This window comes from Lynx canadensis, chromosome D1, assembly GCF_007474595.2.
Source record: "Lynx canadensis isolate LIC74 chromosome D1, mLynCan4.pri.v2, whole genome shotgun sequence".
NCBI classification, from domain to species: Eukaryota; Metazoa; Chordata; class Mammalia; order Carnivora; family Felidae; genus Lynx; species Lynx canadensis.
This window is the reverse complement of record NC_044312.2, coordinates 19,956,273-19,982,573: the sequence shown is the minus strand read 5'-3', so window position 1 is coordinate 19,982,573 and position 26,301 is coordinate 19,956,273. Positions and strand designations below refer to the sequence as shown.

At 47.5% G+C, this 26,301-nt stretch overlaps 1 protein-coding gene across 1 annotated transcript in view; it reads right to left on the bottom strand.

Annotated features, from left to right (window-relative positions):
- Nucleotides 1-15,507: 15,507 nt before the first annotated feature.
- Nucleotides 15,508-26,301, bottom strand: part of JHY (junctional cadherin complex regulator) — a 61,645-nt gene continuing 50,851 nt past the window's right edge. The window contains 3 exon segments of the mRNA XM_030332966.1: nucleotides 15,508-16,164; nucleotides 18,963-19,091; nucleotides 19,882-19,962. Coding sequence (XP_030188826.1) covers nucleotides 15,967-16,164; nucleotides 18,963-19,091; nucleotides 19,882-19,962 — 408 coding nt within the window. The 3' untranslated portion in view covers nucleotides 15,508-15,966.

The following is a 26,301-nucleotide window of genomic DNA, read 5'->3' as shown; positions in this document are numbered from 1 at the left end:
CACTGCCACTTTCTAGGTATTTTACCTTTAGGCATCATCTAGTATTTCCTGCTATAAAAGACGAAAATTTAGTTCTTTCTTCCCTGTTCCCACCCTATCTGTGCACCCTGTTCGTCCCTTCTCTCTGTGTTTTGATTTTGGTTAGGTCCTTTTTTTTTTTTTTTAATTTTGATTTTTTAAAAATATTTTTGATGTTTATTTTTGAAAGACACACACACACACACACACACACACACACACACACACACACACACACAAAGCTTGAGTGGGGGAGGGGCAGAGAGAGGTACAGAATCTGAAGCAGGCTCCAGGCTCTGAGCAGTTAGTACAGAGCCCGATGCAGGGCTCAAAGCCATGAACCGTGAGATCATGACCTGAGCGGAAGTTGGATGCTTAACCAACTGAGCCACCCAGGTGCCCCTGGTTAGGTCCTTTCTAGGATATGCATATCTGACTCTCAGCTAAGCTGGGTAATCAACTCGGATTACTTTTTTTTTTTTTTTTTTTTTTTTTGCAAGACTTTGTGGTTTCTTGGACTTAATGTTTGCCTTGTTAATCTTTAATGTACTTGTGACCAGTTTAACTCCAGACTGTTGACTGCTTGTCCATACCTGATTCTCAAGATCGTCTTGGGAAGATTTCATTTTCCTGAACAAATCTCTCCCAGAGCTCCCCTCTGGATTTTATGTCCATGTGTCTCTCTTCCCCTTCATTCTGGGATTCCTTTCAGTTTACTCTTGTATCCAGTGTTTTCCTTTTTCTTGGTTTATTCTCTCATTTTGGGGGAACACAGTCTCCTGTAGTTTCCTGATCCATGGGTGAAAGGTAAATGTGTTGAGCTCCTCCTCCTCTAAAGAATATTCTAGTCACAGGCTTTATTAGTATTTTGACTAAGCGTAGAATTCTATGTTGGAAATTATTTTTGAATATTTTGAGTCATTTTAAAAGCAGCATTTGATTTATTTTTCGTTACCTTCCAGTTGCTGCTGTGTACGTGGAAAGCCATTTCGATTGTCGATTCTTTGTCCTGTTTATTCATTTGTTTTCCTTTTTGGAAGCTTCTGGGACACTTTTCTTTGTAGCCAATGGACTGAAATCTTACAGATGTGTGCCTTGGCTGGAGGTCTGTTTTCACCTGTTGTTCTGGATCCTCAGTAGGTCCTTTCAGCCTGAAAACTCCTTCAGTTACAGGAAACTTTCTTGAATTAACTCTAAGAGAATTTCCCTTCTTTGTGTTTTTTATGGAACTCCTATTATGTGGATTTTTTTTTTTTTTTTTTTTTTTGCTTCCTGGATTTATGCTCTAAATTTGTTGTTTTTCTCTCCCATTTTCTCTATTTTTATCTTTTTGCTCTGCTTTCTGGGAAAATTCTTCAGTGTTCTAACTGTTAAAATGTTACATTTCTGCTATCCTATTTCTAACTTCCAAGATCTCTTAATTTCCTTCTTTGCCTTTCCATTGGCTTTCCTGTATGGTATCCTCAGACATGTAGAGATGGTCAGTTTTCTGCTCATGTTTAAATATGAGAAACAAAAAGGCTAATAGGAAGCAATGAATACACAGTGGGATGTTGTGGGGAGTGGGGTATGCTTTTGACTATGAGCTTTCCGATAATATGGTTGAATTCTTCAGCCGGAGAGCCTCTGAAGTCAGAACTTAAATGTTAAAAAATTTTTTTTTTTATTTATTTTTGAGAGACAGAGACCGAGCACAAGCAGGGGAGGAACAGAGAGAAAGGGAGATGCAGAATCTGAAGCAGGCTCCAGGCTCTGAGCTGTCAGCACAGAGCCCGACGTGGGGCTTGAATTCACGAACCGTGAGATCATGACCTGAGCCGAAATCGAGTTGGACACTCAACCGACTGAGCCACCCAGGCGCCCCTGAAGTCAGAATTTTTAAGTCTCTTTAGGGTGGTCAGATTCTCCAGGGAAGGATTTTCTTTTCTTTTCCTTTTCCTTTTTTTTTTTTTTTTTAAATTAAAAATTTTAAGTTTGTTTGTTTTGAGAGAGCGAGCAAGTGAGCAAGCAGGGTAGGAGCAGAGAGAGAATCCCAAGCAGGCTCTGCACTGTCAGCACAGAGCCCGATGTAAGGCTCGAACTCCTATCATGATCTGAGCTGAAGTCGGACGCGCAACTGACTGAGCCACCCAGGTGCCCCTCTTTTTCTTTTTTCTTTTAGAGAGCATTCGAGTGGGGAAGAGGGGCAGAGGGAGAGAAGAGAGAGAGAATCCCACGTGGGGTTCATGCTAGAGCCTGACGTGGGGCTCGATCCCACGATCCTGGGATCATGACCTGAGCCAAGGTCAAGAGTTGGATGCTCAACCGACTGAGCCACCCAAACACCCCAATCAGGGAAGGATTTTTCCAAACTCCTGCTCGTAGGATGAGGGCTCAGTGTTCTGGGAGCCAAGCGGCAGAAGAAGACCAGAGAGAGGTCTCTGAGTTTAGAATAAGTTCACCATCGACTCTGCTTTCCTTCCTGTGTCTCCCGGCAGAGCCACTCGTCCCTCCCTTTGGAGGTACTGTGCTACCCTCTGGGGAGAGGAGAGCCATCTTTTTGGGGGGTAGCGAAGGGGCAGTAGTCCTTCATTTAGCCTCCCCGCCGCACCCCCCCCTCCCCCCAATCCCGTATTCTCTTCTTTAAGAGGTAATCCATGCCATCCGTTCCTGAGCATTTTGGATATTCTGGAGCATAAATCAGACTGATTCTTGGGTTTCCCATTTGCTAGGTTAGAATTTTTTTTTTTCCCCAACTCTTTTATCGGCTTTCCTGCTTTCCAACTTTTATTACTATGGTCTCTCGTCCTGTTCTTGTATGCTTACACCTTCTAAAAACTTTTACTGTGATTTTAGCATGGGTTTGCCAACGGTGCATAGATGTACGTGTGTTCGTGTGTCCCGTCCAAGGTATTTACCTAGAAGCCTTGTCGTCTGAACTTCATGTTATTTTACTCTGGCTTTTACAGTGAGCGATGGAGGTGTTGATCTTTCACCGGATGTTTCTTTTATGCACCGGTGTTCATAGAGGCTCGGGAGACTTCTACTCTCATTAGAACCGATGAAAAGGCTGACTTCGTCGCCAAAACACATAATAGCTCTTCCCTCCTGCCTCCTATACGGTACCAGTGGTGCGGGATCGCCAGTTGGGGAGCTTTGGAAGTTAGTCCTTGAGAATCTTGGTCTGTGAAAGGTCCAAACAGTTTTCCGGGATCTTCTCAGACATTTATTTCAAGGGGAGGGAATTGGTTGTTTCAACTTCCTTGCTCTCCAATTAATTGAAAACCTACGTCCCTGATTCTGAGTAGAGAAACAGGATAAACAAAAAGTAAAACAGCTACAGACCTGCGGAGGCAGAGACAGGCGGAGGCAGAGACAGGCGGAGGCAGAGACAGGCGGAGGCAGAGACAGGCGGAGGCAGAGACAGGCGGAGGCAGAGACAGGCGGAGGCAGAGACAGGCGGAGGCAGAGACAGGCGGAGGCAGAGACAGGCGGAGGCAGAGACAGGCGGAGGCAGAGACAGGCGGAGGCAGAGACAGGCGGAGGCAGAGACAGGCGGAGGCAGAGACAGATCGGAGGCAGAGAGACAGGCAGGAGAGGACGAGAGACGAGACAGGGAGGCAGAGACAGGGCGGAGAGCAGGGAGGACAGGAGGAGGCAGAGTACAGAGAGAGAGAACGGGAGAGAGAGTAGGAGAGGGACAGGAGAACAAGGCGGAGGCAGAGACAGAGAGAGAGACAGAGAGAGAGACAGGGAGAGACAGGCGGAGGCAGAGACAGAGAGAGAGACAGAGAGAGAGACAGGGAGAGACAGGCGGAGGCAGAGACAGAGAGAGAGACAGAGAGAGAGACAGGGAGAGACAGGCGGAGGCAGAGACAGAGAGAGAGACAGGGAGAGACAGGCGGAGGCAGAGACAGAGAGAGAGACAGGGAGAGACAGGCGGAGGCAGAGACAGAGAGAGAGACAGGGAGAGACAGGCGGAGGCAGAGACAGAGAGAGAGACAGGGAGAGACAGGCGGAGGCAGAGACAGAGAGAGAGACAGGGAGAGACAGGCGGAGGCAGAGACAGAGAGAGAGACAGGGAGAGACAGGCGGAGGCAGAGACAGAGAGAGAGACAGGGAGAGACAGGCGGAGGCAGAGACAGAGAGAGAGACAGGGAGAGACAGGCGGAGGCAGAGACAGAGAGACAGGTGGAGAAGACAGGGCGGAGGCAGAGACAGAGGAGAGGGAACAGGGAGAGACCAGGCGGAGTCAGGCAGACAGAGAGAGAGACAGGGGAGAACAGGCGGAGGGCAGAGACAGAGAGAGAGACAGGGAGAGACAGAAGGCGGAGGCCAGAGGGACAGAGAGAGAGACCCCAAAGGGAGAGACAGGCGGAGGCAGAGACAGAGAGGAGAGAAAGGACAGGTGCAGAGGACAGAGAGAGAGCGACAGGCGGAGGCAAGACAGATAGAGAGACAGGCGGAGGCAGAGACAGGCGGAGGCAGAGACAGGCGGAGGCAGAGACAGGCGGAGGCAGAGACAGAGAGAGACAGGCGGAGGCAGAGACAGAGAGAGAGACAGGCGGAGGCAGAGACAGGCGGAGGCAGAGACAGAGAGAGAGACAGGCGGAGGCAGAGACAGGCGGAGGCAGAGAGAGAGAGAGAGAGACAGGCGGAGGCAGAGAGAGAGAGAGAGAGACAGGCGGAGGCAGAGACAGAGAGAGAGACAGGCGGAGGCAGAGACAGAGAGACAGGCGGAGGCAGAGACAGGCGGAGGCAGAGACAGGCGGAGGCAGAGACAGAGAGAGACAGGCGGAGGCAGAGACAGGCGGAGGCAGAGAGAGAGAGAGAGACAGGCGGAGGCAGAGACAGGCGGAGGCAGAGAGAGAGAGAGACAGGCGGAGGCAGAGACAGGCGGAGGCAGAGAGAGAGAGAGAGAGACAGGCGGAGGCAGAGAGAGAGAGAGAGACAGGCGGAGGCAGAGAGAGAGAGAGAGACAGGCGGAGGCAGAGAGAGAGAGAGACAGGCGGAGGCAGAGAGAGAGAGAGAGACAGGCGGAGGCAGAGAGAGAGAGAGAGAGACAGGCGGAGGCAGAGACAGGCGGAGGCAGAGAGAGAGAGACAGGCGGAGGCAGAGACAGGCGGAGGCAGAGAGAGAGAGAGAGGCGGAGGCAGAGAGAGAGAGAGAGAGAGAGACAGGCGGAGGCAGAGACAGGCGGAGGCAGAGAGAGAGAGAGAGACAGGCGGGGGCAGAGAGAGAGAGAGACAGGCGGGGGCAGAGAGAGAGAGAGAGAGACAGGCGGAGGCAGAGAGAGAGAGAGAGAGACAGGCGGAGGCAGAGAGAGAGAGACAGGGAGCGAGAGGGCGAGGCAGAGAGAGACAGGCGGAGGCAGAGAGAGAGAGAGAGAGAGAGAGAGAGAGAGAGAGACAGGCGGAGGCAGAGAGAGAGAGAGAGAGAGAGACAGGCGGAGGCAGAGAGAGAGAGAGAGAGAGACAGGCGGAGGCAGAGAGAGAGAGAGAGAGAGACAGGCGGAGGCAGAGACAGGCGGAGGCAGAGAGAGAGAGAGAGACAGGCGGAGGCAGAGACAGGCGGAGGCAGAGAGAGAGAGAGAGACAGGCGGAGGCAGAGACAGGCGGAGGCAGAGAGAGAGAGAGAGAGAGAGAGACAGGCGGAGGCAGAGAGAGAGAGAGAGACAGGCGGAGGCAGAGACAGGCGGAGGCAGAGAGAGAGAGAGACAGGTGGAGGCAGAGACAGGCGGAGGCAGAGAGAGAGAGAGAGAGAGAGAGAGAGACAGGCGGAGGCAGAGAGAGACGCAGACGCAGAGACAGAGAGAGAGACGCAGACGCAGAGACAGAGAGACAGAGAGAGACGCAGACGCAGAGACAGAGAGAGAGAGGGAGACGCAGACGCAGAGACAGAGAGAGAGAGGGAGAGACGCAGACGCAGAGACAGAGAGAGAGAGGGAGAGACGCAGACGCAGAGACAGAGAGAGAGAGAGGGAGAGACGCAGACGCAGAGACAGAGAGAGAGAGGGAGAGACGCAGACGCAGAGAGAGAGAGAGACGCAGACGCAGAGAGAGAGAGAGAGAGAGAGAGAGACGCAGACGCAGAGACAGAGAGAGGGAGAGACGCAGACGCAGAGACAGAGAGAGGGAGAGACGCAGACGCAGAGACAGAGAGAGGGAGAGACGCAGACGCAGAGACAGAGAGAGGGAGAGAGAGACGCAGACGCAGAGACAGAGAGAGGGAGAGACGCAGACGCAGAGACAGAGAGAGGGAGAGACGCAGACGCAGAGAGAGGGAGAGAGAGACGCAGACGCAGAGAGAGGGAGAGAGAGACGCAGACGCAGAGAGAGGGAGAGAGAGACGCAGACGCAGAGACAGAGAGAGGGAGAGAGAGACGCAGACGCAGAGACAGAGAGAGGGAGAGAGAGACGCAGACGCAGAGACAGAGAGAGAGAGAGAGAGACGCAGACGCAGAGACAGAGAGAGAGAGAGAGAGACGCAGACGCAGAGACAGAGAGAGAGAGAGAGAGACGCAGACGCAGAGACAGAGAGAGAGAGAGAGAGACGCAGACGCAGAGACAGAGAGAGAGAGAGAGACGCAGACGCAGAGCAGAGAGAGAGAGAGAGAGAGACGCAGACGCAGAGACAGAGAGAGAGAGAGAGAGACGCAGACGCAGAGACAGAGAGAGAGAGAGAGAGACGCAGACGCAGAGACAGAGAGAGAGAGAGAGAGACAGGCGGAGGCAGAGACAGAGAGAGAGAGAGACGGCAGACGCAGATCAGAGAGAGAGAGAGACGCAAGACCAGAGACAGAGAGAGAGAAGACGCAGACGCAGAGACAGAGAGGAGAGAGACGCAGACGCAGACAGAGAGAGACACAGAGAGAGAGGGAGAGACGCAGACTCAGAGACAGAGAGAGAGAGAGACGCAGACGCAGAGACAGAGAGAGAGAGAGACGCAGACGCAGAGACAGAGAGAGAGAGAGACGCAGACGCAGAGACAGAGAGAGAGAGAGACGCAGACGCAGAGACAGAGAGAGAGAGAGACGCAGACGCAGAGACAGAGAGAGAGAGAGACACGCAGACGCAGAGACAGAGAGAGAGAGAGACGCAGACGCAGAGACAGAGAGAGAGAGAGACGCAGACGCAGAGACAGAGAGAGAGAGAGACGCAGACGCAGAGACAGAGAGAGAGAGAGACGCAGACGCAGAGACAGAGAGAGAGAGAGACGCAGACGCAGAGACAGAGAGAGAGAGAGACGCAGACGCAGAGACAGAGAGAGAGAGAGAGACGCAGACGCAGAGACAGAGAGAGAGACGCAGACGCAGAGACAGAGAGAGAGAGACTACGCAGACGTCGAGACAGAGAGAGAAAAGAGAGACGCAGACGCAGAGACAGAGAGAGAGAGAGACGCAGACGCAGAGACAGAGAGAGAGAGAGACGCAGACGCAGAGACAGAGACAGAGAGAGAGACGCAGACGCAGAGACAGAGAGAGAGAGAGACGCAGACGCAGAGAGAGAGAGAGAGAGAGAGACGCAGAGACAGAGAGAGAGAGAGAGAGACGCAGACGCAGAGAGAGAGAGAGAGACGCAGACGCAGAGAGAGAGAGAGACGCAGACGCAGAGAGAGAGAGAGACGCAGACGCAGAGAGAGAGAGAGAGACGCAGACGCAGAGAGAGAGAGAGACGCAGAGGCAGAGAGAGAGAGAGACGCAGACGCAGAGAGAGAGAGAGACACGCAGAGGCAGAGAGAGAGAGAGACGCAGAGGCAGAGAGAGAGAGAGACACGCAGACGCAGAGAGAGAGAGAGACACGCAGAGGCAGAGAGAGAGAGAGACACGCAGACGCAGAGAGAGAGAGAGAGACACGCAGACGCAGAGAGAGAGAGAGAGAGACACGCAGACGCAGAGAGAGAGAGAGAGACACGCAGACGCAGAGAGAGAGAGAGAGACACGCAGACGCAGAGAGAGAGAGAGAGAGACACGCAGACGCAGAGAGAGAGAGAGAGAGAGAGAGAGAGAGACACGCAGACGCAGAGAGAGAGAGAGAGACACGCAGACGCAGAGAGAGAGAGAGACACGCAGACGCAGAGAGAGAGAGAGACACGCAGACGCAGAGAGAGAGAGAGACACGCAGACGCAGAGAGAGAGACACGCAGACGCAGAGAGAGAGAGAGACACGCAGACGCAGAGAGAGAGACACGCAGACGCAGAGAGAGAGAGAGAGAGAGAGAGAGAGAGACACGCAGACGCAGAGAGAGAGAGACACAGAGAGAGAGAGACACAGAGAGAGAGAGACACAGAGAGAGAGAGAGACACGCAGACGCAGAGACAGAGAGAGAGAGAGACACGCAGACGCAGAGGCAGAGAGAGAGAGAGACACGCAGACGCAGAGGCAGAGAGAGAGAGACACGCAGACGCAGAGGCAGAGAGAGAGAGACAGGCGGACGCAGAGGCAGAGAGAGAGAGACACGCAGACGCAGAGGCAGAGAGAGAGAGAGACACGCAGACGCAGAGAGAGAGAGAGACACGCAGACGCAGAGGCAGAGAGAGAGAGAGAGACACGCAGACGCAGAGGCAGAGAGAGAGAGAGACACGCAGACGCAGAGGCAGAGAGAGAGAGAGACACGCAGACGCAGAGGCAGAGAGAGAGAGAGAGACACGCAGACGCAGAGGCAGAGAGAGAGAGAGACACGCAGACGCAGAGGCAGAGAGAGAGAGAGACACGCAGACGCAGAGGCAGAGAGAGAGAGAGAGACACGCAGACGCAGAGGCAGAGAGAGAGAGAGACACGCAGACGCAGAGGCAGAGAGAGAGAGAGACACGCAGACGCAGAGGCAGAGAGAGAGAGAGACACGCAGACGCAGAGGCAGAGAGAGAGAGAGACACGCAGACGCAGAGGCAGAGAGAGAGAGAGACACGCAGACGCAGAGGCAGAGAGAGAGAGAGACACGCAGACGCAGAGGCAGAGAGAGAGACGCAGACGCAGAGACAGAGAGAGAGACGCAGACGCAGAGACAGAGAGAGAGACGCAGACGCAGAGACAGAGAGAGAGAGACGCAGACGCAGAGACAGAGAGAGACACACACAGAGACAGAGAGACACAGAGAAACGCGGGGAGACGGAGAGATACGGGGAGACACGGACGGAGAGACAGACGGAGAGACAGACAGCCACGGAGACACGGAGAGACAGACGGAGACAGGGTGACCTACAGCCACGGAGACACGGAGAGACAGACGGAGACGGAGACACACAGCCACGGAGACACGGAGAGACAGACGGAGACAGACACACAGCCACGGAGACACGGAGAGACAGACGGAGACAGGGAGACACGGAGAGACAGACACACGGAGACACGGAGAGACAGACAGACACGCACATACTCGCCTGAAGAGAATGAGGCAAACGGGACAGGGAGAATTGGAAGGTGATCAATTAAGACATTAAGTGTCTTGTGACACATGGACGCATCTGCATTTTGCCCTGATAACAAGGCCATCAGCTCGTTTTCAGAGGGCTGCGCCTTCCTCGGCTCAATCCTCAGATCAAAGCAAAACTGTCTGCTTGCATTTTCCAATCAGAATGGGGATGCTAATTTATCCTCCTTAATGTGTGATGGTAAGAGACTCCTTCAATTAACTGAATTCTATAGCCGGCAAAATAAAAGGTATACAAAGAGGCCCAGGCTGGAAGAGCCGAAATTCTCATTAAATCAAAAGGTCCGGCATTCATTACCTCGTGCATCTGAGGCTAAACACTAAATATGGGGATCATCAAAGGAGGTTTAATGGGTTAAATTGAGAATATAATGTAATTAAAATATTAGACATGGCTAAATAGTTCTTTGATATTCCTCTAAAGGATTCATTAAAAATAGACACTTGAGGTTTGTGTGGAGCTCATCAATTTTAGGCAGAGACAACAAATTCGGGGACCTCCTCAGCTTCAGTGTCCCCATTGTGTGGAGGCAGGGAAATGGGAAAGACCTCACTGCCAGGTGATAGGTTGGAACTACGAGGTAAGGCCACCCAAGCTTCACGGCCGTGACTTTGATAGTTGTCAGGATGGCAAAACGAGAAGTGTAAGATCAATTCTGGGAGACCTATTTGCCACAGAGAAAAGAGTAGGTTTGGGCCCAAGTAATTTAACTGTGCTATATAACTATATGTAATTTAACCGTAGCCATACTATATTATACTCTAGATAGCTACATTTTTTTCAATAAAAAAAATATATATATACGTATATGCTGTTATCTACTTCCTTCCCCGACGTAGACAGCTTCCCAAAGGATAATTGGTCACACTTTTGGACTTTAAATATCTGAAGGTTATTTCCCCCACTGTTGACTTTGCATCCTAAGGATACCCACCGTTTCAATATCTCTTGCTAAAGCTTGGGACCCTAGCGACCGTAAGGGGACCCTGAGAAGCCCGTCTGGCGCTATTGGGGTGGGTCTCAGAGACGAGCTGTCAACTCAGTAAAGGACATTTATGAAATCTTACTCCAGATCTCCAAGCCTTCACTAAACATATTTGCCTGAAATGTTCGTATCATTGTAACCCTCTCAGCCTATTAGAGCTATTTAAGTGCGGAAGACCATTTTCTCAGCTTATTGAAAATTACTTACTTACATAGCTCAGGTTTGCAAGGGAAAATGAAAAGGCAGTGGAGAGGCAGCGGAGATCAGCCCTGCCCACCAAGTTCTTGTTTCCTTTTCCTCCCTTCATGTGCCCCTAAGAGCCTTCCCTGTAGCGGGGGCTGCGAAATCTAGTTGGCAACTTTGTCTTGCGAGGTGATATCTCCACAACACTTTGGGAAGGGCCCCCAGATTCCAGGTATTTCACTGAGCCCAAACTAACCAAACACTGAAGAATGGAACTTTTAAGACCGGGGGAAAAATTAATAAATGAATGAAAAATCTGCCCTCTAAAACCTTTTGCTTTCCATTGACCAGATGTTTGCTTAGAAAATCCAGATGTATGTTTTCTCAGTACCTTTTGTGAGAAGATGTATGGTTTTGCTCAACAAAGCTAGAGGGGGAGTAGGAGCAAATATTTTAGTCTGGAGAGGTGGGGTCAAGGGACAATTTTGGATATCTACATATATATGATTTTTTTTTTTTTTAAGTAAGCTCTAGGCCCAACATGGGGCTTGAACTCACGCCCCTGAGATCAAGAGTCGTATACTCTACTGGCCGAGCCAGCCAGGCAGCCCAGGGGGACACTTTTGAATATTAGATTTCAGCTACTCCGGAATCTTACTTTAGTGCATTTTAAAGAGTGGAATACCTAGGGGTGCCTGGGTGGCACAGTCAAGCTTCCCATTCTTGATCTCTGCTCAGGTCATGATCTTGCAGTTCATGAGTTCGAGCCCTATACCGGGCTGTGTGCTGATGATGCAGAGCCTGCCTGCAACTCTGTCTCTCCTGCCCTCTGTTCCGCCCCTGCTTATTTTCGCTCGCTTGCTTTCCAAGTAAGTAAATACACTTAAAAAAAAAAAAAAAAACAAAAAAAACTAAGAGTGGAATACCTGAATAAAATTTTTATTAGATATCTTCCTCCTTTATTTATTTAAAAAAAAATTTTTTTAACGTTTATTTATTTTTGAGACCGAGAGAGACAGAGCATGAACGGGGGAGGGGCAGAGAGAGAGGGAGACACAGAACCGGAAGTAGGCTCCAGGCTCTGAGCCATCAGCCCAGAGCCTGACGCGGGGCTCAAACTCACAGTCCGTGAGATCGTGACCTGAGCTGAAGTCGGATGCTCAACCGACTGAGCCACCCAGGCGCCCCTATCTTCCTCCTTTATATTGCCTTTACGGTATACAAATTTTGTCTGACCGTATAGACGACTCCTTATCATCTGGGATGAAGGGGGTGAGATGCTCTGGATAAATAAAGTTCACAATTTATTCTTGCTCTAATAAAGTTAATCTTAAAAAGATTTAGGAGAGCAACTTGTAGGAGAGCAACTTTTTTTTTTCCTTAAGAATCTTCTATTTCCAAATGCTACTTTGAATATGATGGGTCATCTATGTTTTAAAGAAGATTTTGGAAAGAATTAGCTAAACTTGATATCTTAAGACTATGACCCGAATTCTATTCATCCTGTTCTAGTTTTCAATTAGTGATTAAAAAAGAATCCACACCACCCTCTACCCCCGGCCCCGTGTTTATCTAGTCGGCTGTTGTAGACCATTTGCTATCAACTCAAAGTTCTCAATTAGCTCCAGTGTTGTTATAATTACTGGATGTGTTTTCAAACAACTCCCAGCTAATAACCATTGGGATGAAGAGTCATTTTCTCACTATAGATTGCACGCTCATGCTCGCTGTGATGTTTCGACAATGATTCATTAACCAATAATAGGGCCCCAATTGGAACCATTAAGCATTGGTGCCTTTGCTAGACTTACCTTTTATTTTGTTCCTCAATATTGTCTTCTCTGGGGCTGATTTCTGGATAACTCCTGAGAGACTCCTTAATATACAAAACAGTATCATGAAGACAGCTGTTATTGAATTCACCTACTTGGAACAAAGCTTCCTCTTAACAGGATGTTCTCGTTGGAAATTGAAGATGGAAAAGTGCCATAAAAAAGGAGTCTATAATGCGAGAATGCATGATTTAAAGGTCCTTTATACCAGTTCATAGAGATTAGGCGGATTAGGCACTGTGTCTTTTCAGTGGCACATCTAACATCCGGGTAAATATAAGCCCTCCATCATTCTATCACTCAGATTTAAAGTTCCTTGCTTCCTAATGGGCAGAGTGTTTTTACTTCTTAAATATCTGAAGCAGAAATGCTGTAAAAATTGATCACTGATCCACTTGGGTCTACGAAGACCAATGTTGTTGCCATTAGCCTTTATTTTCAAGGCAGGGCAAAGAAGTATTTGTCGTTCACTATTTCTGAGAATCGTTATCGTCAGTATCATGGTAGCTAGATCTTACGAGGTGGGGGCCAAAGGCCTCTTTTGGTTCATTCTTTAATCTCCTCCCCCAGCTTCTGGCAAGTGTGTTCTACTTGCTAGCCGTAGCCTTTTAGATGCCACTTGGCCACTTTTAATACTTGTGTACAGAGGACTGTGAGGGTTTATATCCTGGCTGCGAAACACTTGGTTTGGAAGTAAAGATTCTGTGAACTGTTTGACGTCGACTACACCATGCCACCTGCTTCAGCTCCGTGTGATTCTTGACAATGGGTGAAAGGGATCGAAGGATTTAAAAGTGCTTAGGCTGACAGAGAAACGGTTAGGGGGAATGTGCAAAAGTGAAATTGTGTCTTTTATTAGGCAACATCTGGGTTGCTTTATATGTAGCTTTCAACTTTAACAATGTAATCGTGCAGTTGCCAGATGATACGCGTTACGTGTGATCGAGTAAGTAGTCCTGCCCATTTCTAAAAAGGGAACTTAACGATGGAAGTTCACGTCCCAAACTGAAGTTCATAACACTGACCTCCTCCTTTCCTACACCGTAAACAAAACTACCACTTGCTACAAACACATACTCAAACAGTGCTGTCCTGGGTGTTGAAAGGTTGAAGTTGCGACCTGGAGGCTCCCTCTCCCGTTACTATCAGTAGGACTGACAGATGTCCGTCATTTATCCTACGTTGATCTCCATGTCCTTCTCTGAAAAATTGGTAGGTGAACAAAATACACCAATACCAAGTTCTACATTCTTTTAAGGTACTCTAATAGAAATGGGATATTATTTTAAAAGTTTACCCTGTCCCTTTAAATTTAGAAACGTTGCTATATGCGTTGCTTAAACTTCCAGTCTAAGCTTAAATTTAAGGCTATTTGGGAAAAACAATTCAATTCTTAAGCTTCTAGAAAAGTCTTCATCATGTACCATGAGGGGTCTTCTTTTACAAATACATTTTAGGATCACTTTGGGCTATGAATTTCCCCGGACTAATGCTTCACATAGATTATTTTCAAAATCCCACTGAAACACGATTCGTCGGTTTACTCTTTATCTTCAGATATGCATGATCATTCAAGACTTTCAATTCTAACTGCTTCCAGTTTTAAGAGAAAGTTATGTACAAGTAGCTTTTATGCCACATCATGGTACCTGTATAGATCAACAGATTTCCCCCTAAATTATTTTTTTTTTCCAACGTTTATTTATTTTTGGGACAGAGACAGAGCATGAACGGGGGAGGGGCAGAGAGAGAGGGAGACACAGAATCGGAAACAGGCTCCAGGCTCCGAGCCATCAGCCCAGAGCCCGACGCGGGGCTCGAACTCACGGACCGCGAGATCGTGACCTGGCTGATGTCGGACGCTTAACCGACTGCGCCACCCAGGGGCCCCTTCCTCCTAAATTATTGTTAAAACTGCCCGTTTCTGGATATGTCCATCTAAGAATGCAATGCCCACCTAACACAAGTAAGCAAAAATTAAATTCTTCAGTGATTATTTTAAGACCTGGTAATTTTACAATGTTTATTCAGTCTCCTCAGATAAAAAGTAAAAAATATTTATTAATATTGACACTCAGTAGTAAAGTATGGGATGCTTTTTCCTCTTCCCTAGTATTTTGTGTAAAAGCACGGATGTGGTGCTATGTCAAGATGTTTGTGAGGGCAAGACGCCTGGGATATTTACATACATGAGTAAGTAGCTTTGAGAGAAAACGTCTTTCTCAGATTTGCCTGAATGGGTGTCTCTGGACTTGGATTTTTTTTTTTTTTTTAAGAGAGAGAGAGAGAGGGGTGGGGAGGGGCAGAAAGAGGGAGCAGGAGAATCTTGCTGATAATGCAGAGCCTCACATGGGCTCGATCCCTTGAACTGTGAGATCATGACCTGAGCTGGAATCCAGTCAGACACTTCACTGACTGAGCCACCCATGCACCCCTGGACCTGTTGGCTCTCTAATTCATGTCTTTCTTTTTAATATATATTTTTAATGTTTATTTATTTTTGAGTGAATGAGAGGGAGAGCATGAGCTGGGGGAGGGGCAGAGTGAGAGGGAAGCACAGAATCTGAAGCAGGCTCCAGGCTCTGAGCTGTCCGCCCAGAGCCTGATGTGGGGCTCGAACCCATGAACCATGAGATCATGACCTGAGCCAAAGTTGGACACTCAACCGACTGAGCCACCCAGGTGCCCCTCTAATGTCTAGACGCTCTGTTAGAATGACACTGGGATATGTTCTACTTAAGTCAGCAAACCTAGATGTGCCTTTGTTTTTTCAATTTTATATACAAACCTTTACTAAATTTAGAGATTTTGTTTATTTTAACTTAGTTTAGAACTATTTTGGAAATAGTTCTTTTTTTTTTTTTTTTAACGTTTGTATTTATTTTTGAGACAGAGACAGAGCATGAGCAGGGGAGGGGCAGAGAGAGAGGGAGACAGAGAATCTGAAGCAGACTCCATCCAGGCTCCCAGCTGTCGGCACAGAGCCCGACGCGGGGCTTGAGCCCACGAACCGCGAGAGCTGAACTGAGCCGAAGTTGGACGTTTCACCAACTGAGCCACCCAGGCGCCCCGGAAAGACTTCTGATGTACTGGCAGTTAGTTAGTCCAGTTTAAGTTCATTTTAGTTGAAACTGAAGCATTCATACCTTTTTCTTATCTGGAGGGTAAGAGAGCAGCATAGTAGATACATTTATTACTGGGCAACTTCAAGGTTTTCATTTATGCAAGGATGGGTAGAGATTGTTTAAGGAAGCAAAAAATCCAATCTACAACTAAAAGCCTTTATTCCCTAGTTCTTATTCAAATGGAATGAGTTCAGAATTCTGATTTGAAAATAAATAATGAAGAAAACATTCTTTGTAGAACCTAAAATGTGGCACCGTGATGTGGTACGGCTCCATATTTTAAATTCTGCACAAAGCGAACATGGACCGCAGCTGGAGGACATTGGGTCCTCCCTCCCCATGCAGGGAGGTTGGTTGGCCCTCTTCCTCCGTGTCCAGTCCCCGGGCATTTTTGGTCTCTGATACATGTGTTGTCTACACAATGTGAAGGGCTTTGAAAGCGGCCACAGCCTGTTTTTCCCTTTCGTGTCTATTCTGCAGTATTTCCAGCAGGGAGATTTCAGGCAGAGTGTCTTCCTTTCGAGCATAGGTTGGATTTTTCTTCTCCTTCGATGCTCGATCAGTCAGATTGGAAGGTTTGGGTTTGGGGATGGTCTTAGCATATTCCAAAGCCTAAAAGCATAAAGATAAAATGTTATTTGAGATGGGAAGTGAGCCCCGGGTTCCTTTAATGATGTGGAGTCTTAGGAAATGCTTATTAGCCATATGAATGGAGCCTCCGGCCACAATAACCTACTGAGATGTGGGTGGGAATGGAGAGAGAATGGGGTATGCAAATCATGTGAAACAACACACAGTGTCCACCAAATAGCCGCGTAACCGTGTGCTGTGGAAAAGAGCCGAGAGATGACACACAGATTTGTGCCTTTGGGTGTTTTCGTTGTAAAACGGAGTTTTATTCGAGTGTTTGAAAGTAGATTTCTCACGTGTGGGCTCTACTTAGCTTCTGGCCGTCTTCTTAAAACCAAACTTCTATTGAGGAGAGACGGACTTTACCGTTCGAAGTGGATTTGTTACAGCTTGAGACCAAAGATCTCACTGTCGTCGATGAGCCTCCATTATTACATCCAACTCTTCCTTATTCCTAGGCTCTTTGAACTCTAGCAACTATTTATCAGAGGTTGGGAATTATTCTGTTCTTTAGCATATTATCTATAGAAACCCGGAGACTGGAAAAAGACTTTTTTTTTTTTTTTTCCTTCACTGACGTCCGTTCCGAAAGGCACTACAATAAAAATGAGATCACGAAATAGATTTCTAAACCTGCCTTTATATCAATTTTATATTTTAATGAGCGTTTCTTGATAGCTGAAATGGGAATAGTATATTTAGGTCGTGGGGGGGGGACCTCCAGACTCCTCCGTATGTGTAGGTGATTTCTGTAGGAATTTCTAATTACAGACTTGTTGCCTTGACTCTCTTCATGAAAAAATAATGGATTGGAGAGAAAAGAAAAAATGGCACCATGGAAACTCAGTCGAGTGGGCTGAGGTCTTCAAGGTCCGAGGAAGAAAGGCAATAAAGAGAAAATATGATGGTCTGTGAGAGAGAACATGAAGTACAAATTCCTAAAAGCACCAAAGGGTCACTTGTCCCTCATGCAAAGGGTCCCATGTTCTTACTGGGACGGAGACAGAGACTTTGCCCTGCAAGGCTCGGTGTTTCCCCGAATGTACTTCATTCACATCCTGACTTCCAGCTGGATGACCTCTGAGACGGAGAACATTCTGTATTTTATGAAATATTTTTTTTGTGGCTAGAGAAACCTATATATTACGGTCCCTTGGGAACAATGTAGGGGAATGAAATTGAAAAAACAGTGAAGGACTTTTCTTTTTTTTTTTTTTTAAAAATTTTTTTTTTCAACGTTTATTTATTTTTGGGACAGAGAGAGACAGAGCATGAATGGGGGAGGGGCAGAGAGAGAGGGAGACACAGAATCGGAAACAGCCTCCAGGCTCTGAGCCATCAGCCCAGAGCCTGACGCGGGGCTCGAACTCACAGACCACGAGATCGTGACCTGGCTGAAGTCGGACGCTTAACCGACTGCGCCACCCAGGCGCCCCATTGTGAAGGACTTTTCTTTGACATACCTACTCCTAAATGACACGACGACTCTAATTTCTTAAAATTTAATGCTAGCGAAGGAAATTGATAGGATTCTATCAGGATTGCTGGTTTCTCCTAAGAAATCCCCCTACTATCCAGTGAAAACGGTTTTAAAGTTTTGAGCCGAGTTGACAGAATATTGCATTCGTTTCCGGTGTGCAGCATAGTGATTTGACAAATCCGTAGGTTAGGCTGTGCTCCCCACAAGTGTAGTTACCATCTGTCACCACGCAGGCCATGACAGTATCGTTGACTATAATCCCAGGGCCGTGCCTTTCGTCTCCATGATTTCCTTCCATAACCGGAGGCTTGTACCTGCCATTCCCCTTCACCCATTTTGCCCCTCGCCCTCACCACCTCCCTTCTGGCGACCATCGATTTGTTCTCTGTATTTATGGGTTGGATTCTGCTTGTTGCTTGTTCATTTGGTTTTTAGGTTCCACATAGGAGTGAAATTGTGTTTCTTTCTCAGTCTGACTTATCTCACTTAGCATAATACCCTCTAGGCCTATCCACATTGGCATAAGTGGCCCCATTTTATCCTTCTTTAATACGCCCCATCTTCTTTCTCCATTCTTCTATAGAGGGACACTGGGGTTGCTCCCGTATCTCGGCTACGGCAAATATTGCAATAAACGTACGTGTGCATGTATCTTTTCGAATCAGTGCTTTTGTTTTCTTTGGGTCAATAATGAGTAGTGGAACTATTGGATCATACGGTGTTTCTGTTTCTAGCTTTCTGAGGGGTCTCCATCCTGGTTTCCACAGTCACCGTATGACCTGACATTCCCACCAGCAGTGCATGAGGGTTCCTTTTTCTCCGAAGGCTCACCAACGCTTGTTATTTCTTGTCTGTTTGATTCTAACCTTTCTGACAGGTGTAAGGTGATCTCATCGGGGTTTTGATTTGCATTTCCGTGATGAGGAGTGATGTCGAGTATCTCTTCATGTCTGCCGGCCTTACTATTCGGTTTGTGGGTGGGTGACGAATTTGAAATACTGTACTTGGAGGAAACCATGGAGGGCTAAAGACCATGACGAACTTCAGGCTAATCTTACAGCATCATATGTGTGTACGTGTTATTTGTATCACTGTCTGTATCAATCAATATCAGTATCTGTGAAGGATGGACAGCTGCAGGAACAGCAGTAGCTAAACATCCCTGTGTTCCAAAAAAAAAAAAAAAAAAAAAAACCAAAAAACAAAAAAAACCCCAAAAAGGTGGGGGAACTTAAGAGGTAACAAAGGTTTCCTTTTCACTCTAATTGCAAAGCTAACGGCCTTGCTGAGAATTTCTTACCTTCTGCCGAGGGATGGCCGATTTACTTTTGGTTTTTGCTGTTTGTGGTTTCGGCAGGAGGGATAGCGTCTTCGTGTTATACTCCTGAACTTGTCTGGCGTATTCCTTTTTTTGGATTAATTTCTGCATCTGTTCGGAGAAACAAAGTTACGACCGTGCACAGGCCCTGCTAGATCTCCCCGTTCTCTCCTTTTAAAAACAGCACTCGTTTTAGCCGGCTGGGCGTATGGTAGCGTCTGGGAGGCACCAGGGGAAACGGGGTTACCATGTGTAAGGCAACGGCGGTGAGATGGTTAAGTTAATGTTTCTCCTAGAAACAGTCTCTCTCGGAGGGGGCGGGACATCACCGCAGTAGCACACCCAGTGTTCCCTTAACAGGGGCTAAATCACATTCAGCTCTTTCTTTGTTGCATTTACCCAATTTATTTTCATTTTGGCTTCCAACTTTGAACTATACTCTCTTTTCATGCCCTGAGTGCAACCGCAGTTAAAACACATTAAATGAAGATCTCCTTTCACTAGAGGAAAGGAACTAAAGTGGATGCACTTTTCATGGGTTGGGGAACTCTTATCCTAAGCGTCTTCTCTGTAGCCACTCTTTGAAATTACCAAGATCACTCTATTGGGAAAGACCAATGACCGTCTAACACACGCATCTCTTTTCATGTGCACATGGCCCTCTTCTGTGCGGGCCCTCAAACCTAACTAAAAGGTGGATACATAAAACATCATTGGCTGGGTAATTTTTATGGTAAAAGGCGTATCCGGGTCTCTATTACCAATGCTATTTCAGAAGAGTCTACTCAGAGGGAGACATTTGGATGAGGACTTGGTTCCGGGGCACGGGTCTGTGCGGTTCTGCTAAAAGGCAGGTCGGCAAACCCAAGCCTACAGAATGCTGTACGTACGTCACACTCACTTTGTCTCTGATGGACTCAAGGTCAGGTCCAAGGCCTCCAAGCTTCACGTCTCTTTTCTGATAACCTTTCAGCTTGGCACTCTACAGATACAAAGAGACAGTTTCTATTAAGGAACTGTGTGTCCCCCCCACCCCCGCCCAGCTGTCCTAGCCACACAGGAGAGGGAAGAACGGAGGTCCGTGTGGACAGCTGGGAGAGCGTGGCCGCAGTTCCTGATAGTTCTTCCACGTTAAGGGTAGCTCTTGATAATTTGTAGCTTCTTGGGTAATTTGTAGCTGGTCGGCTCTCGGCAGTGACTTCTCCGACTTCTGCAACAACAACAAAGCTGGAATTCTGAGAATTACAAATAAACATTTTCGAGTGAACGAACTGGTGTTTTGTTATTAACCTTTTGAACAACATCTGCTATTACTGTTATGTCTGATCTCCTACAATGACCAAACCAAATGATTTCCTGGGAAGAGGCCATCTAAATCAGGTAAGCATTGCTTCAAAAAGAGGAGTGCCCTGATGATGTCATAACATTCAAAAGACAGTACATTTTTTATCTTTTAATGTTTATTTATATTTGAGCGAGACCGAGAAAACGAACCAGTGGGGGAGGGGCAGAGAGAGATGGAGACAGAATCTGAAGCAGGCTCCCGCTGGCAGCACAGAATCCAACGCGGGGTTCGAACTCACAAGCCGGGAGATCATGACGTGAGCTGAAGTCGGATGCTTAACCGACTGAGACACCCAGACGCCCCAAGATAGTAAATTTCTAAGGGTTAGAGTCTAGGCAAGATCTACTGAGAAACTCCTTTCATTCATTGTGATTTTTGGATATTTTGAAGGGTGTAATTTTATATGACCTTCATAGTGGTATTGCATATTTAAAGGGACAGTAACATGATGACGACATTTGAGCAAAATAATAGGCCGGGAAAACACTAATGCTCTCCAGACTGTAGATTAGATGATGATATTCCCCTGACTGCTGCTTTCAGTGTTAAAACTGACTTGCTGCTTGGGGCAGATGACCTTGTGGAGATACCAAGTCTCCCCGCACCCCTCCCTCTTTTTTTTTTTTTTTTTTGAATTTGTGAGTTCATTTGGTTTCCTTCCTTGAGCAGGGTAGGAAAGGACCATCCCAAAGAGCTAGTTTGGACGACAGTAGTTCCGTTCAGACAGATCTACGTCAACGCTTCAGCTGGAGAAAGAACAGCCATCCTCAAGAGGCGACAGCTCTGCCCTGTTTCATCTGCACGTGGTACAAAGCTCAGTGTTTCTCTAAATCTCGAAAGCTCTCGTAAATTACGATAAGGCCTAAGATAAGCAGTACATCTAATAAGTTCTTCAGACAGAATTTGGCAGAGAGCGTCCAGAGACTTAAAAAAAAAAAAAAAATCTTAGGTTGGATACAGTTACTGCGTATCATTCCTTGATGGGAACTTCGGTATCCTTTGTATCAACTGTTACAAGAATGTGTTCTCCTCCCACTGGGCTATTGGCCAGACTACCCACAGCTGGCCCCAGTTAGTTAGTTTCTCCATTGCCTTTCCCCACTATAGAATCTTCGAGCCAGGTACTCTGTTCTGCAGATCCGAAGCACTGAGCTCTGGCCCGTGCGGTATAAATGAAAGTTGGCCGGGGGAAAGCTTGTATCTTAGGAAGCTTTTATCTGGGCTGGCTCGGCCCCTCTCTTTTTCTGTTTTCTCGCCTTGAATGCGGATATGGTTCTTGGATCCGGAACAGCAATCTTGGGTCGGGAAGGGAACAAGAGAACCATACAAATAACTGGTTCTGGTGTTGTGAGCTGTGTGGCTCTCTACCTGTGGGTTAATCATATGTGAGAAGGAGCCCATCTTTTTGAAGGTACGGTAAATCGTAATTCTGTGACTTGGAGGTGAAAGCAACATTTCTAACGTCTTGGTGCTTCAGAGAGCCAGAATCTTGTGACTCGTAGGCAACATTTCTACGCTTCAAGGATCGAGTTCTGCAAACCCAATTTCCCTGATTAGAATGTTCAAAACTTACAGTCGAAACTCTTTGGGCATATCTAACTCTAAAAGGAGAGAGAAGGTTCCTTTTTTCGGAAGAAGTTGTTGGGCTAAAAATGGTTTAAAAATATTAAACTATGGAGAGAAAATGGTGTTCGTTAAAGGCTCGTCAAAATCCGAAATCCCCTTGAAGAAAAACGATCACCTGGCAAAACCATTCTAGTTGCTTCTTGCCCTTGATATTTATCTGTTCATGCTTGGGTAAAATTGTCAAGTGCTACAAATTAGATATTTTCACTAAGCATTTTTTTTTTTTTTTTTGAGAGTGAGAGAGCACACACATGCGTGAGTTGGAGAGAGGGGCAGAGGGAGAGAGCAAGAATCCTAAGCCTGCTCCTCGATCAGCACAGAGCCCCAAGTGGGGCTCAAACTCACAACCACGAGATCATGACCTGAGTGGAAATCAAGAGCTGGATGCTTAACTGACTGAGCCACCCAGGGGCCCCTTCACTAAGCGTTGTAGCATTATACTGCATTTCCCCGTCATTGGTTTCCAAAAGTGACTTCCATACATAACATTCTGTCTTCTGGTTATAGTTGCATTATTTAGCTATTCCTCTAAATGTCGGCCATTTAAGATGTCCTGGCAGTGAGCGTTGTTTGTGGGCTACTGTGAGAATTGCTTTGAGATCAGTTAACAGAAGTGGAATTATTGAGGCAAAATCATGAACACCTTTAAGGTCCTTCATGAACACTTCATTAGCAATGTGTAACAATGGCCTTTTTGTGCAAGCCTTGACTGCACTGTGTGTGATCACATTTAAAAATCTCTGCTAATTACTAGGTGAATGAACCCTCGTATCTTCTACGTGGCAGTCGCAAACTTGTTCTTTATCATCTGACCTGTTGTTTTGCAATCGCTGAAATTACCATTTGCCAGAGTAAACCAGAAATGAAAACGGAGAGAACCTCGCTCCTATCCAAGTCCTAAATCCAATTTGTCCAAAACGGATGAGAAATGATCAGTGTGTCCAGAAATCACAAACTTAATGTGAAGCAGCTTAACTGTAATCATTGCACGGACTCCCTAAAAAGATACATTGTGGGGGCGCCTGGGTGGCGCAGTCGGTTAAGCGTCCGACTTCAGCCAGGTCACGATCTCGCGGTCCGTGAGTTCGAGCCCCGCGTCAGGCTCTGGGCTGATGGCTCGGAGCCTGGAGCCTGTTTCCGATTCTGTGTCTCCCTCTCTCTCTGCCCCTCCCCCGTTCATGCTCTGTCTCTCTCTGTCCCCAAAAATAAATAAACGTTGAAAAAAAATTAAAAAAAAAAAAAAGTAATTCTATGACAAGATGAAACTCTATATTCTTAAAAAAAAAAAAAAAAAAAGATACATTGTGAAGCGTGAATGATAGCTCCCTGCTCCCGGGTTCCCCCAGTTTTTACTATCCCCTCGAATAACCAGAATCTACATCTTGGCTGTCCTTGAAAAACAGAACACGGAGGGACTAGCATTACCTATTTACAGAGTAAAGAGTGTGGCCCGGAGGGGAGGGGGAATCCAAATGCTCCAAACTCCTTTTCCGGGATCGGGCTGCCTCTAGCCAGAGACCTTTCTCAAGGGGGAGAGAGCATGCTTCGTAACGAAGTTTGCTCTGGGTGACTGGCGATGAAAAATCCTAGATTTGCTTAAGTTTGCCTCAAGTAATCTTGATTGCCGCTCAGTGCTGTAATTCCATTTGATCTCTTTCCATCAGAAATCTTCCTAACAGCTTTACTGAAATTGACTTTGCATACCACAGAACTCCCCCATTTGAAGTTGTACCCATTAGCAGCCGCTCCTCCCCCGCCCCCCACCCCCCACCCCGGCCCCCCACCTCCAGCACTAGGCAACGACTAATCTGCTTTCTGTCTCTTCAAAAGGCTTTTATAGTAAAATAATCCTCAGAATTTACTTTGATTTAGTTCTCCTTGGCTGTTACAAGACTAAAAGGTCACAATAGCATCCCCCCCCCTCCACACCCTGAAAATTAAATCAACAATGATAGCCCTGTTAGGTCTCCAAACACGGGGTGGGTGGGGGGGAATACAGTCCTGTTCTCAATACGCCCCTGATGGGGTTCGCAGCTAGTCTTTGCCTAAGATGTGCCCAAGCTGACCTCAGCCATCACTGGCCCTGCCTGATGATGGCAAAGACCAGACCCACCCGTCTGAACTGCTGTTCACTGTTGATGGCCCCTTTAGCAGAAGATGGCACGGGACTGTCCTGATGGCATATTTCTGCCGGTAATTAATCACCCTTCACAAGCTAGAAGAGTGATGTTTTCTTGTAAACTTGGGGCGAAGCGTGCGCGAATTGAAAATGACCTTGACTGTCTGGCGAGGACCTGTTTCAACTCTGAAACGCTGTACCCTGCTGTGGGGGACACGGCAGGGCTTTTCTCCAGAACATTCCTCAGACGTATAAGCAGGGGAAGGCTACTCAAAAGCGGGACCATGAAAAACAATGCCTCAGATACTGGAGAGAACAGCAAGCGAAGGGAATTTGCTCTGTGGTTGCGAAATTTAATCCAAATAAACCTCTCCTTAGAAGCAGTCAAGCAGCAATACCCAGATTGTCTGTGACAACAAACACACGAGTTAATTACTGCAGCTCGGCTGCGGGAGAACCCTGTAAGCAGTGGTTTTTGTGGTGGGTTGAGATAGATACTTTTATGCTGTTTGTCGTCCCGGGCGCTGCGTCAGTCTCTTGCTGCCTGACGTCTGGCTTTAACAGCACGGACGATGCTTCGTGTTCATCAGTCAGTCCCCTCAGAACTGCCAGGGGAAGGGGAACGGTGCGTGGGCCCGTTGGCTTTACAAATCCTCACATTTTTAATGTGCTTCGAGTCGATTCCCTTGGAAACCACAAGGTTTGCTGTGACTAGCAAATGGGCATGACCCGGATAATGATTCCCCCCGTCTGGTGCCCCGGCTACCTGCTGTCCTATACAAATAGCTCTGTTCGAAATCATTTGAGCTTCTGGAGTAGCTTAAAGGACAAAGGGCGCTTCTGTGCATTTGTCAGATGTAGGTTGAAGGTGTTGGAGCGAGAAAATGGATACGGGTGGATGGTAACATTCCTGAAAGAAAGCAGGAAGGGAAGGGCTTCTCTGACTTGGAAAGAGGGTTTGGGCGGCAGTAACTGAAAGTTCTTTTTCCTTCCTCTTCCCTACCCTCCCATGCTCTCAGACTTCTGGGGACACACACTGTCACAGAGGTACTCTCCTCCCCCTCTCCTCTGTAAGACCTGAATTTAGGTTACTGAGAGAAGGAAGAAGGAAAAGGCAACTAATTGATTTGATGGTCTAGTCCTCACTAGGGACGGAGATAAGGTGTTTTTTTTTTTTTTTTTTTTTTTTTCCAGATTTTAAAGTTTATTTTTGAGAGAGCGTGCGTGAGCAGGGGAGGGGCAGGGAGAGAATCCCAAGCAGGCTTCTGTCTGTCGGAGCAGAGCCTGATGCGGGGCTTGAACTCACAAATCGTGAGATCGTGACCTGGGCCAAAACCAAGAGTCTGACACTCAACCGACTGAGCCACCCGGATGCCCCTAAGCTAAGGTTTAATACATTGTTTCATGTAATTATCACACGGAATCTGCAAAAAGAAGGAATGATTTCTGATTGTGCATGTGAGGAAACGGGCTCAGGTGACTTACTGACTTGCCCAAGGGACACCGGTATTAAGAGAGCTGAGAAATTGGGAATGGCTGAGTCTGACTTCCACTTAACCCTGCTCACTAAGAACGGAGTCCAGGGGCGCCTGGGTGGCTCAGTCAGTTGAGCATCTGACTCTTGATTTCAGCTCAGGTCAGGATTCCAGGATCATGGGATTGAGCCCTGCATTGGGCTCTGTGGAGAGTGTAGACCTTGCTTGAAAATCTCTTTCTCCCTCCACCTCCGCCCCTCCCCCCACCTCATGCTCTTTCTCTCTCTAAAAAATAAGAACTGTGTTTAAAGCTTGCATTTAAAAACAAATTATTTTGAGAGCGCATGCATGCAAATGGGAGAGGGGCAGAGAGAGAGAGAGAGAGAGAGAGAGAGAGAGAGAGGAGAGAGAGAGATTCTCAAGCAGGGTCCACACTCACCACAGAGCCCAACACGGCACTTGAACCCAGGAACTGTGAGCTCATGACCTGAGCTGAAACCAAGAGCCAGATGCTTAACCAACAGAGCCACCCGGGTGTCCCTAAAAGCTTGCATTTTTTAAATTTTTTTTTTCAACATTTTTATTTATTTTTGGGACAGAGAGAGACAGAGCATGAACAGGGGAGGGGCAGAGAGAGAGGGAGACACAGAATCGGAAACAGGCTCCAGGCTCCGAGCCATCAGCCCAGAGCCCGACGCGGGGCTCGAACTCACGGACCGCGAGATCGTGACCTGGCTGAAGTCAGACGCTTAACCG